The 12443-nt window shown below is 43.9% G+C and overlaps 2 protein-coding genes across 6 annotated transcripts in view; one reads left to right on the plus strand and one right to left on the minus strand.

Annotated features, from left to right (window-relative positions):
* Positions 1-7368, plus strand: part of LOC117347480 (gasdermin-A3-like) — a 35064-nt gene extending 27696 nt beyond the window's left edge. For all 3 annotated transcript variants that reach the window (XM_033918486.1, XM_033918485.1, XM_033918483.1), the window contains 3 exons: positions 2235-2391; positions 6153-6226; positions 6785-7368. In XM_033918486.1, the coding sequence (XP_033774377.1) occupies positions 2235-2391; positions 6153-6226; positions 6785-6985 (432 nt within the window). In that variant the 3' untranslated portion in view covers positions 6986-7368. The remainder of the gene's footprint in view (positions 1-2234; positions 2392-6152; positions 6227-6784) is intronic.
* LRRC3C (leucine rich repeat containing 3C) overlaps positions 1-12443 on the minus strand; it is a 214515-nt gene that overhangs the window by 122521 nt on the left and 79551 nt on the right. The window lies entirely within an intron of this gene.

Consider the following 12443-nt stretch of genomic DNA (forward strand, 5'->3'; position numbering starts at 1 on the left):
AGAATGTTATGATGGCTTTGCATCGCTTTTTGTATTAGAGTGGAGGAATAGCCCACTGGACAGTGCAGGGATCTGCGAACCAGGTTCTGTTCTAACTGCAGCTCTTTGTGTTCTGGGCAAATCCCTCCATTGCCCCAGGTGCAAAGAAAATACCTGTATATAATATGTAAATCACTTTCTGGAAACGTCAATCGCTCCTCCTAAACTTACTTGCTCCACTTCATCACTGACGCTGAAACCGTGGATTGAAGACAAAGTTTTATTTTATTTTTCTTTCCAGCTTATGATTTATCTTTAATCTTATCTATTGTTTTGCCTTTTGTCTTTGTTTTGTTCTATTTCTATCATTTAAATTTCTCCAGAATTCTACTGTTCAACGGCTCCCCCTTCTGCTTCTATTCCTTTCTCTCCTCTCTTCTACCTTCCAAAGTATTTAGATCAATGCTGTCTTGTTAAAATGTTTATTTTTCCTCTATCTCTACTTTTCACTTCTCTATTACCCTCCAGGTACTTTAGTTAGATTGTGAGCCTTCGGGACAGTAAGGGAATTTTTCAAGTACCTTTCTTATTTCTAATCTTAATGTATATTTTCTGTAAACCGCTTAGAACCTAACGGATGTAGCGGTATATAAGAAATAAATTACATTACATTACATTACATTACATGGACCATTTGGCCTTCATCTGCCATCATGTTTCTAGGTTTCTATAACCATAAAGCTCTATGACATCACAATGCAGGCAAAGAGCCTTAGCCAATGGGAAGAAGATATGCAAATGTTAAGAGCCTTAGCCAATAGGGAGAGGAGGAGATAGTGGATGCTGCAGAATTCTACTGTTCAATGGCTCCCCCTTCTGCTTCTATTCCTTTCTCTCCTCTCTTCTACCTTCCAAAGTATTTAGATCAATGCTGTCTTGTTAAAATGTTTATTTTATTTTTATTTTTCCTCTAACTCTATTTTTCACTTCTCTATTACCCTCCAGGTACTTTAGTTAGATTGTGAGCCTTCGGGACAGTAAGGGAATTTTTCAAGTACCTTTCTTATTTCTAATCTTAATGTATATTTTCTGTAAACCGCTTAGAACCTAACGGATGTAGCGGTATATAAGAAATAAATTACATTACATTACATTACATGGACCATTTGGCCTTCATCTGCCATCATGTTTCTAGGTTTCTATAACCATAAAGCTCTATGACATCACAATGCAGGCAAAGAGCCTTAGCCAATGGGAAGAAGATATGCAAATGTTAAGAGCCTTAGCCAATAGGGAGAGGAGGAGATAGTGGATGCTGCAGAATTCTACTGTTCAACGGCTCCCCCTTCTGCTTCTATTCCTTTCTCTCCTCTCTTCTACCTTCCAAAGTATTTAGATCAATGCTGTCTTGTTAAAATGTTTATTTTATTTTTATTTTTCCTCTAACTCTACTTTTCACTTCTCTATTACCCTCCAGGTACTTTAGTTAGATTGTGAGCCTTCGGGACAGTAAGGGAATTTTTCAAGTACCTTTCTTATTTCTAATCTTAATGTATATTTTCTGTAAACCGCTTAGAACCTAACGGATGTAGCGGTATATAAGAAATAAATTACATTACATTACATTACTTTGATTGTAACCACAAAAAGGCATATCAAATCCTATCCCCTTACCCTCCATGGAATTTAAATCATCTCAGAAAAGACAGAGCGGAATTAGAAAAGGTAGCAAGAAGGGCATGTTCTTACGTGAGAATTTAGAGTAGGTGTGTTCAAGGGTGGAGTGTGGGAGGAGTCACGATTTACACTTTTATCATTAGAAATACTCCCAAGCCAGTGTACAGTGTCTTCAGTCTAATGCTATATCTGTAGGATTTTATAAAGACACCCAGGCGCCTATAGGACCAAAGCTAGATGCGGGTGTTATAAATTCCCCTCCACCAGCCCAGCATTTTGCAGCTGATGAGTTGTGATGTCGGTTGAGGTTGCGTGGGAGTGAGCTGCTCTTTGCTCATTTGTGGGGCTCTAGTGAAGAGCCCTCATCCATCTCCTCACTGGGAGAATGCTAGGTAGGTGCAGGCCCAGGGAGGTCATTGAGATTCAGCTTCTGTAAGGATGACCCTGCCTTCTCCGAGTAAATTGGTCAAGCATGCCCTTATCCATGTTCCAGGCAGCCCTTTATAATTAGACTGACTTAGAAGCAGCACAGTGTTTCGATACCTTTAAGCTATTTTTTCCCCTCTTGTTCCTTGTAGCTGGAAAAATCTCTTTATGGCAGTGCCGGTGAGAGCAGTGCACTCCTGGAGCCCTCCATCTCAAAGCTGCTGGACTATTTGGGCATCTTGAGCACACCGATGAAAACTTGCAAAGGGCTAATCCACACAGTTCTCCTCTTCCTGGATGCTTTGAATGGTAAGGATGGGTTCTGGGAGTTCTGAGCAGGTAAAAACACCACAGCATCTAGATCTAGTGGCATAGTAAGGGAGGGGGGGGGGGTGGTCTTCCTAAGGGCATGATGGCACCCCTTCTCCTCTCCTTGCTGTGCGCGTGCCCCTTGCCTTCCCCCGTATCTTTTTTTTACATCCCTGGTGCAAGGTTGCTGCCCGCGTTGTCATTGGCGCTCTCTCTGATGTCACTTCCAGGCCCTGCACCTAGGAGGTGGCATCAAAGGGTGAACCAACACCAATATGGGCAGCATGCTGCTCAAACCGGAGAAGTTAAAAAGGTACGGGGAAAGAGAAGGAGGGGGGCGGGAAAGAGGGCAGGGGTAGGGCGCTGCTCCCCCGTACTATGCCACTGTCTAGATCCCCACAGGTCCAGGTTCTAGTGCTTGACATTTCCTTGGAGCTACTGCACTGGCATTTAATTTAAGAAAAAAGACTATGGGGCCACTTTATTAAGTTATGTTAAGCAGCTAAAATGGCATTTAGTGCACAGTAGCACTGACCCACACTACTGTCTCCTGTACTAAAAATGGCAGTAGGTATGATAAAAATACACAGGTGTGAGTGGGATCTGGGTGTGATACAGGTGGGCAGAAGTGTAGCCACTAAGACAGGTCATTCACTAGCTTTCAGGATTGTCGATAGCACAGCAGAGCTCACTGGTTACCTCAAGAGGAGACTGTAAGTGCATCTATACAGGAGGAGTGTGTGGTGCAGTGGTTGACGCTACAGCCTCAGCACCCTGGGGTTGTGGGTTCAAACCCCATGCTGCTCCTTGTGACCCTGGGCAAGTCACTTAATCCTCCATAGTCCCAGGTACGTTAGATAGATTGTGAGCCCACCGGGACAGATAGGGAAAATGTTTGAGTACCTGATCGTAAAACCGCTTAGATAACCTTGATAGGCGGTATATAAAATCCTAATGAAACTTGAAAAATTTGCTACCGGCAGTTCAGTAATGCAACATATCCCCTGCCCCCAAATCTGACTCCCAAACCACCCTGACCCCTCTGACACAAGCACTAGCCCCTCTCCAACAAACACCACTGACCTCCCCAAAGCAAATCGCATGAACCCTCCCCTCAGGCACTTCAACCCCCCTAAAAGCAAGTCACTCAAACCTTCCAGTGCAGTCATCCAATATGCACCAGTGAATGCGCTGTCTGCCGACCAACAAGCCCTACCCCCATGCCCTTTCCTCCTCCAGAACACGAATGTCCATCACACATGTTTTCAAACAGGAAATCCTGACATTTTTCATGTTGTAAAATACATGTGAGATGTCTGTTTTGAGCATTATGAGCTAGACTTCTTTATTCTGACTTGGAAGGAAGTCCTTTCAAAAATGCCCCTACATCTCAACAAAACATATAATAGATCTCAAAAAGGTCAGGAGAAAAGCAAACAAAATGATAAGAGGGCATGGAACAGTTTCCCTATGAAGAAAAGCTAAACAGGTTGCAAAAGAAACAGTTGAGAAGGAGATATGACAGAAGTCTCAATATCATGAGTGCGGTGGAAAAGGTGAACAGGGAAAGGTTATTTTACACTGAGACTAAAGGGGCACTCCATGAAGCTAACAGGAAGCGGAATTAAGTTGGAGACAATGGGGCTCATAATCAAAACAGAAAAACATCTAAAATCCGGCCTAAATCGGCACTTGGACGATCAGTAACAAAAAACATCCAAGTGTCATAACGGGGTTTTAGACGTACAGTGGAACCTCGGTTTGCGAGTAACCCGGTTTGCGAGTGTTTTGCAAGACGAGCAAAACACTCAGCAAACTTTTGTCTCGCAAAACAAGTGTTGACTCGCTACACGAGCTCTCACTATGGTGGCCCAGGGGTGGGTACCTGCCTATGGGTGCTGCAGCCCTAGCAGCGTGGTGGCTTCCTTTCCTCGGGGTCCCCGTGCGGCTCTCCTCCCTCTTCGGCCAATCCTCCCGGCTTCCGATTCAAGCCGGCCAGACGCATGCGCAGGACCTCTGAACTCCCCCGTCAAGCCGGCGCCGCTCCAACTATGTACAAGCATGCAGGACGTCCTGCGTGCTTGTACGTGGTGCGCGTGTTGTTGGAACAGCGCCGGCTTGACGGGGGAGTTCAGAGGTCCTGCGCATGTGTCTGGAGGATGACGAAGAGGGAGGAGAGTCGCGTGGGGATCCCGGGGAAAGGAAACCACCACGCTGCAAGGGCTGCAGCACCCACAGGCAGGTACCTACCCCCTGGGCCACCATAGTAAACCTTGGTTGTGGAACAAATTGTTTCAGTTGACATTGTGGCCTATGGGGACATGTGCTTTGATATACGAGTACTTTGGATTACGAGCATGCTTCTGGAATGAATTATGCTCGTAAACCAAGGTACCACTGTATTTAAAAATGACTTAGGCCTTCACAGTGCTGCTGAACGACCAGAACTAAAAGGGGTGTTTTAGGAGAAGTGGTGAAGGCGGGATTTGGGCGGGCCGTGGGCCATCCTTGACTTAGTTGTGCTGCATGTATATTGTATAACCGAAGGTTTTACAACACTGCCTAGACAGAACTTGGATGTTGTGACTTAGGCCATCTAAAACCAGGTCTAAGTCCACAAAAAATATCCAAAGTGGCCAGATAAGCACTGCAGACACAAAGTACAGACCCCCACACACAGCCCCAGTGATCATTGACTCCCACCCCCATAAAAAAACATAATAACAACTTTACATATGTGCCTCCAGAACATCAGCACCTGGCAGCCTGGCATAGGAAAGCCTAGTAGAGCTGTACAGAGGTGGCTTAAGTGGTCTTGGGGGTGGGTTAGTGAACCATGAAGAGGAGGTCCCAGGCCCATAAGCCACTTAATCACTGCATTCATGGAGAGACATGTGCACCCCCAAAAAAAAACCCCTCAAACCCTTTTATACTCCATATAAGTGGCTCCTGCAGCCATAAGGGCTATTGGGGTGGTAAATAGGTGGGTCTAGTAGATTCTAGAGGTGTTTTCGGGGGCTCATCATGACCTATAAGGGAGCTGTTGTGAGATGTTTATGTGGCACCCTTTTTGTGAAGTTCACAGCAGTGCCCTGTAAGGTGCCCCACTAATCTGTTGCCATGTCTGGGTGTCCAGTCCCTTACTTTTCTGGCCCCTCCCACGTCCAAAAGGCCTTTTTCTAGGTGTTTTTGAGTTGGATGAATTTTTAGACGAGAAGAGGGTATAAAGATGGACGACTTAGCGGTCTGGACAATCAGACGTCTGGACGTACACTTGGATGATTTTCAAAAAAAAAATATGCTGGATGTATTTTTTGAAAATAGACCTTTTCTCATGTCCGACATTGGACGACTTGTGAGTTAGGCCAAAACGGACTTAGACGTTTCTTTTGATTATGCCCCTCAATATTTCTTGAGACCATAAACAATCCAGCAGTAGGATTTGTTGCTGGAGGAATTGGTAAAAGCAGTTGGTTTAGCCGAGTATAAAAAAGATTTGGACTGTTTGCTGGAGGAAAGGTCCTTAATTAGCCAGGCAGGTGTTAGGGAAGCCACTGCTGTTCCCTGGAAGAGAGAACAAGGAATGGGTCTCTGGAACCTACTGGTGCTTTCTGGGAGCCTGAACTTGGTGGATCCTCAGTCTTAACCAGCAAAACACTATTTTTTATTTTTATTTTTTTTTTGCAACTGGGGGGGGGGGATGAAGAAGGGAGAGACAGATGAACTAATAATGATTCAGAGAGTCTGTTTGACTTTTCCAGAGCTGGATGAGGATGGGATATCTATGCTGGTGGAGTCTGCGGAGAAGCAGAATACAGAGCAGCATCTGACCCAGGTGAGTTGTATACTTAGGCACAAGGCAGCTTAGGTTATCCCTGGGGTTTGACACTTAGTCCACAGAATACTAGAGCTGCAAATGGAGGGACAGTGGTGTACTGTTTACTGATGGGTGGAGATGGGAAAGGTTCCTGTCCTACAGTTACCTCTCAGACATGTTGGGAAGTATATGATCGAGTGACTTGTAGGATAATGTTTACTCACCACACTCTATGTAGATGGCACTGTGCTGCTGAAGGCATTTGCTTTCTGGGTTTGACATTTACCAGCTGCAGTTTTTCGGTAGAAAGGTCACGTTCAGAAGAGGTTCATTATGTGGTCTGTGTATTCAGAAGTCAGCTCCCTCCATTTCAAACTCCCCTTTATAATATGAAAGAGGTTGCATACTCTCGGCTCCCACTGCTCTTTCAGTGAATGATTAGTGCATGTGGAAAGTCTAAGGCAGCTATAAAGGGGGGGGGGGCAGAGAGGGAGAAAGTTCTAGAAAAACTACAGTTTACAAGTTGCAGCCTTGATCGAAGCCCTTGGCCTGACTGCTTGCTCTTATTTTATGAAGGTGGAGACACTGTTAGCAGAGAATTTCATTTCCAGCCAAGTCCATGATGCCGCCCAGATAAGCCCTAAAGGGGATGGATCTAGGCAGATTCTTGAAGCACACGGAAGAGTGCCTGAATCCTGGAACCTGGTGGTACAGACCTGTGCTGTGGCTCTCTATGCTGCATTATACGTGTTACACAGACTGAGCTCTTTTCACTAGGCCAAAGAAGTAGCAACTTCTTGTTCCTGCCTAGCAAGTTACAAATGTTTTTATCCAAGCTTGAATTTAAACAGGTGGTGCAAGCTACTATCTTTGCGGGCTTAGACTACTGTAACATCGTGCTGTCTCTGTACCCTGCAGATTGTTCAGAATTCAATTGTTCATCTATTGTATGGGATTTGTAGACATATAACATAAACGCCCAAGTTTATACATAAAAACAATCACTTAAATGGTTTCAGATCAAGTTCCATGTTCAACCCACTAGGAGTCACTGTATGGAAGTTATGTATATACTTCCCCCTCCCCATTCGTGGTTTCGGCAATCGCGATTTCACATATTTGCGATTTTTTTGGGGAGGGGGAAAAAAGAAAAAAAAAAACATCGTTAAGTCTTCCCCCCGGCATCCCGGCCTTACCTGGTGGTCTAGCGGGCTTTCGGGGCAGGAGCGATCTTCCTACGCTCCTGCCCCGTGCAGATCGCCATTAGGAAATAGCTATAGGGAGTTCCTGTCGTAGTCTCGAGTTATTTTCTAATGGCGATCTGCACGGGGCAGGAGCGTAGGAAGATCGCTCCAGCCCCGATAGCCTGCTAGACCACCAGGTAAGGCCGGGAAGGCAGGAGGGAGACGGGGGAGGGTCAGAGCCGGATATTCACGGTTTTTCGCTATTCGCGGTCCGGCTCTGCCCCTATCCCCCGCGAATCCGGAGGGAGAAGTGAGCGCTGTTCCTCCTTCTTAAGTAAAGAATCTGGATCACCTCCCCTCCATTTTGTTTTGATAACTTTCAAAACAAAAAACTTAAGATCTTCAATAGAATGACCCTTTTCATACCAATGTTCCACTATTGGTTCAGACTGTATATTTCTACTGATACAACTTCTATGCTCAATCATCCTAGTTTTAATCATACGTTTGGTTTTACCAATATACCACTTCGAACATAGACATATAATCGCATAAATTACCTGGGTGGTGTTGCAGTCACTTTGCTCCCTTAGTGTGACACTAATGCCAGTAACAGGGTGTACAAAATTTGAAATGGTCATACTATGTTTACATATTGAGCAATGTCCACAGGGTGTGTGTGCAAATGGACCAACATGATTCATTGTTGGATCCGGAAGTGTTGAAGGTACTAACATATCCCTGAGGTTCCTATTCCTAGAAAATGCAACCACTGGTGTAATCTTTCTAAAACATTCATGGGTGCCCAAAATATGCCAATTCTTCTTGATTATATTTTGAATATCATGAGAAAGATGAGAGAATCTGAGTGTGCACACTAAGTCAGGTGTGGGTATAACCATCATCGGATTTAGCAACTCCTCTCTGTTTTGTTTATGCCCTTTCAAGGCACATTTGTACGCAATCCTCTGGATAGCCTCTTGCTAAAAAAATTTTCATCATCATAGGTCCCTTTCGTTCAAATTCATCATAATCAGTACACAATCTATGTAATCTTAAAAACTGTGAATATGGAAGATTGTTTTTCAAACTTTTGTTATGAAAACTAGTAAAATGAAGATAAGTATTCCTATCGGTATCTTTCCTATGGATTGAAGTCTTGAAACCATATTTTGTCTTATAAATATGGATATCCAAAAAAGAGATGGACTGGTCATCATATTCCATCTTAAATTTCAAATTGGCATCACATTTATTAAGCCACTGGTGGAAAGCAGCCAATTTCTCACTACCGCCTTTCCATAAAATAAACACATCGTCAATATATCATTCATAAAGTGAAATATTCTCTTGAAAAGGATATGATTCCAAAAACTTCTCCTCAAAGTCAGCTACATAAAGATTAGCGATATCTGGAGCCATCGAGGAACCCATTGCGGTGCCCTTAATCTATTGAAAAAATTTTCCTTGAAAACAAAAATAATTGTTAGTCGAGGCTATATTCGCCAACGTCAAAATAAAGTGATTGGGAACCCTTCTGTGTGTTTCCCTTCTTTTAAGTGTTTTCTCTATAACTTCCAATGCTGATAATTGTGGAATATTCGTGTACAATGACTCAATGTCCATAGTAACTAATATAATATCAGTAAGTACTCCTTCGTATTGTTCAATAATATTTATCATATAAGAGGAATCTCTAATATATGATTTAATGCAAGGAACAAAGGGTCTTAGAAAAAAATCAATTGCACTCTGCAGGTCACTTTGACCTAGTAATTCCATCAATTTGAAAAAGTATTTTTTCTTGTGCGGGACCCGTGAAGTAGAATAACTTCCAGTGTATGTTCGACAGCACAAAGACTTGGACCAATTTAAGAAACCATTGAAGCGGTGTCTTTTTTTATCAGATGAAATAAGCCTCCTGATGTGATGGACTTTTATGGCGTTGACTGATATTAAGATCAGCTTCCGCTAGGCGCTCTTCTGTGATGAGTCTTCTGTGATGTGTCATCGATTGCTTTTTAACAATTTTGTATGCCGTTTGTTTTTGTATTTTATTATATATGTAATGTTGCGATCAACCTTGTATAAAGGTAGAATGCAAATACTGTAATAAACTATAAGCTATAATTTGTTAAATAAATAATACCTATTGTGGTGCTGCCTTTTCCAAAGTTGGTCTTTGTTGTGTGACTTGTGGTAGTTCCTGCTATTATGGTATGCTGCAATTGCTCTTGAGTGACATATGTAGCGTTTTGTATTAGTTCACATTATGCCTTGTATTGGATTTATGCCAAACCTTTCTCAGTTATAGCTCAAGGCTTGTTACATTCAGGTATAGTAGGAATTTTTCTGTCCCTGGAGGGCTTACAATTTAGGTTTTGCATCTGAGACAATGGAGGGTTGTCCAAGATGTCAAGGAGCATCGGTAGGAATTTAACCCCGGCTTCCCTGATTCTCAGCCTGCTGCTCTAACCATTAGCTAATACGGATAATACCTAATATTTGGTAACTCAGCAGAAAATTAAAGGCTAGCGAGCTGAAGCTTGATGGCCATTTGGCAACATACCTAAAACATTGATAGGTAAATTTTACGGTTGCCAGTAACCTCAGAATTTCTGTTACAGAACTGCTGAACATTACTGTTCATATGGCCAATAGGATGATGCTGGACGGGGACAGGGACGGGGGGAATCTAGGGCTGACTGAAAGCCAAGTGTTAAAATACCTGCTTATATTTCCAGAATACTGTAAATACTATTCTATTTGATATGTTGTATCTTTTTGCTGTGCTTTATTTTATGTGTGTGTGATATTCTAACGGCTGTTCTTGATATGTTTTGCATTTGAATAATTAGGACTAAAATTTATTGTCTGGACTAAAATATCACTGGTATTGAGCTGATGTTTGGCTTTCTGTGCATAATGCAGAACCCAGTATGCCTCACACGTTGTACTTTTATTGATGGTCTTTCAATCAAAATAAAAATTAGAAAAAAAACCCTCCCCATTATAGGCTTAAAATGTTTATTTGCAATGCCTTAGGCCCATAAAATTGCATAAAATCTTCTTTCTGTTCTGAGTTGGGGAGATGTGGGGAAGAAAATTAGGACTGCAGGGATGGTGAAATGACGGGGATGAATCTTTGTCCCTGCGTCACTTTCTACTCCATTTATTAACCATTATCAGCCACGGTTAGTCTAGGACAGTTCATCATGGCCAATTCATCGCTGTCATTTAATTACTGAATCGTCCACAGCAGTACCTGACCTCTTATGGCTATACCCCCCCAAAGTAGGAGCGCACCCCTCCCACCCCCCCAGAGTAGGTGTGCCCCTCCCACCCCCTCAAAGTAGGAACACCCCCCTCCCACCCTGCATACATCTTGAAAAGTTTGCCAGTGCATGCAGCATCTTTCACCTCCTGCTCGCACCAGCCTCGGCTCCCCTCTGACATCATGTCCTGGTTCCGCAACTAGGGAGTGACGTCAGAAGGGAGCCAAGGCCAGCCAAGCAGGGGGTGAAAGAAGCTGCTTGTGCGGTGAACTTTTCAAGAGGTATGCAGGGGGGGGAGCACAGAAGAGAAGATGCAGGGGGAAGAAATGGAGAAGAGGAGAGGGACTGGCAGGGAGGGGGGGAGAGGTGTAGAGAGGTAAATTTGTGAGTTGTCATTATAGAGATGGTGCTGAAAGCCATGGGAGGAGATTAGAGTGCCAAAAGAAGAAGTGTAGAGGGAAAAAAGAAGAGGTCCCAGGACAGAACCTGAGGTATACTGATTGATAGAAAAATGAAGCATTTGCTAAAAGTGAGATGGAAAAAATAGGAAGAGAACCATGAGAAAATGGAACCCAAGCCCTGGAATCGAAGAGAGGACATTATATGGATGAATAGGCGGTGATCTACAGAGTCAGTGCCACAGACAGATCATGGAGGATGAGGACAGAGTTGGATTGGCCAGGAGCAGGTCATTGGAGACTTTAGCAAGGGCGGTTTCCATAGAATGCAGAGGACGAAAGCCTGATTGAAGAGGGGTCGAGAATAGCTCGAGACTAATGAAAATCAAGACAATGGCATTGGACCGCACGTTCAAGTAGTTTGACAGTAGGAGAGATGGTGATCAGTAGATGGGTGGGGATGGGATCAGATGAACAGATAGTGTGTTTGGAAGAGGAGAGAAGATGTGCAGATTCCTCCTCGTGATTTCTGAGAAAGGATGGTAGGGGTCGATGGAGGGAGAAGGGAGAGGCTGTGGCAATTCGGTCGAGAACTCAAGGTTAATCTAGAGAACTTTGTTTTGGAAGTACTCAGCCATAGTCTGGGAAGAAAGTGAAGGAGGAGTCGAAAGTGAGGGCACTTTGAGTAGAACATTAAGTGTGGTAAAGAGAATCAGTCAAACGGGTGTAGTCTTGTTTTGCATGTGAAAGGGTGAATAGGAAGGAGGTCAGCAGGAATTTGACGTGAACAAAGTCAGTGTGAATGCGGGATTTCATCCAGTGATGATGCACAGGAACATAAGTAGTGGATCTTAGAGGTCAGACAGGGTTGGGGTTTGGCACGCCTTCGCAGGGATCTCAAAGTCCCTCCTTGAGGGCCGCAATCCAGTTGGGTTTTCAGGATTTCCTCAATGAATATGCATTGAAAGCAGTGCGTGCACATAGATTTCATGCATATTCATTGGGGAAATCCTGAAAACCCGACTGGATTGCGGCCCTCTAGGAGGGACTTTGAGACCCCTCCCTTACAGGATGTGACATAGACAGAGCAAGGATGTCACCTTCCTTCCTACCCGTCCCTATGTACTTGCTTTCCCTTCCCCCTCCTTTTTTTCCCTGCTCTAACTCTTCCTCCTCTTGCAATCAGTATATTTCCCTTTCTTTTTGCACTCACTCCTCCCTTCCCTTTTGACCTCCCCCCTTGAACTAATTTGTCCACCACTCCTTCCCCTTCCTCTCACCTTTTCGTGGTACCTAGCTCCTGAAGTACTGCAGTCATGTCCTTGTCAGCCAAAGTCAAAGAATGGATCCCTGTCATCCTGCTGTTGTCTGTTCCCAG

The sequence above is a fragment of the Geotrypetes seraphini genome, chromosome 13 (assembly GCF_902459505.1).
Source record: "Geotrypetes seraphini chromosome 13, aGeoSer1.1, whole genome shotgun sequence".
Classification (NCBI taxonomy): Eukaryota; Metazoa; Chordata; class Amphibia; order Gymnophiona; family Dermophiidae; genus Geotrypetes; species Geotrypetes seraphini.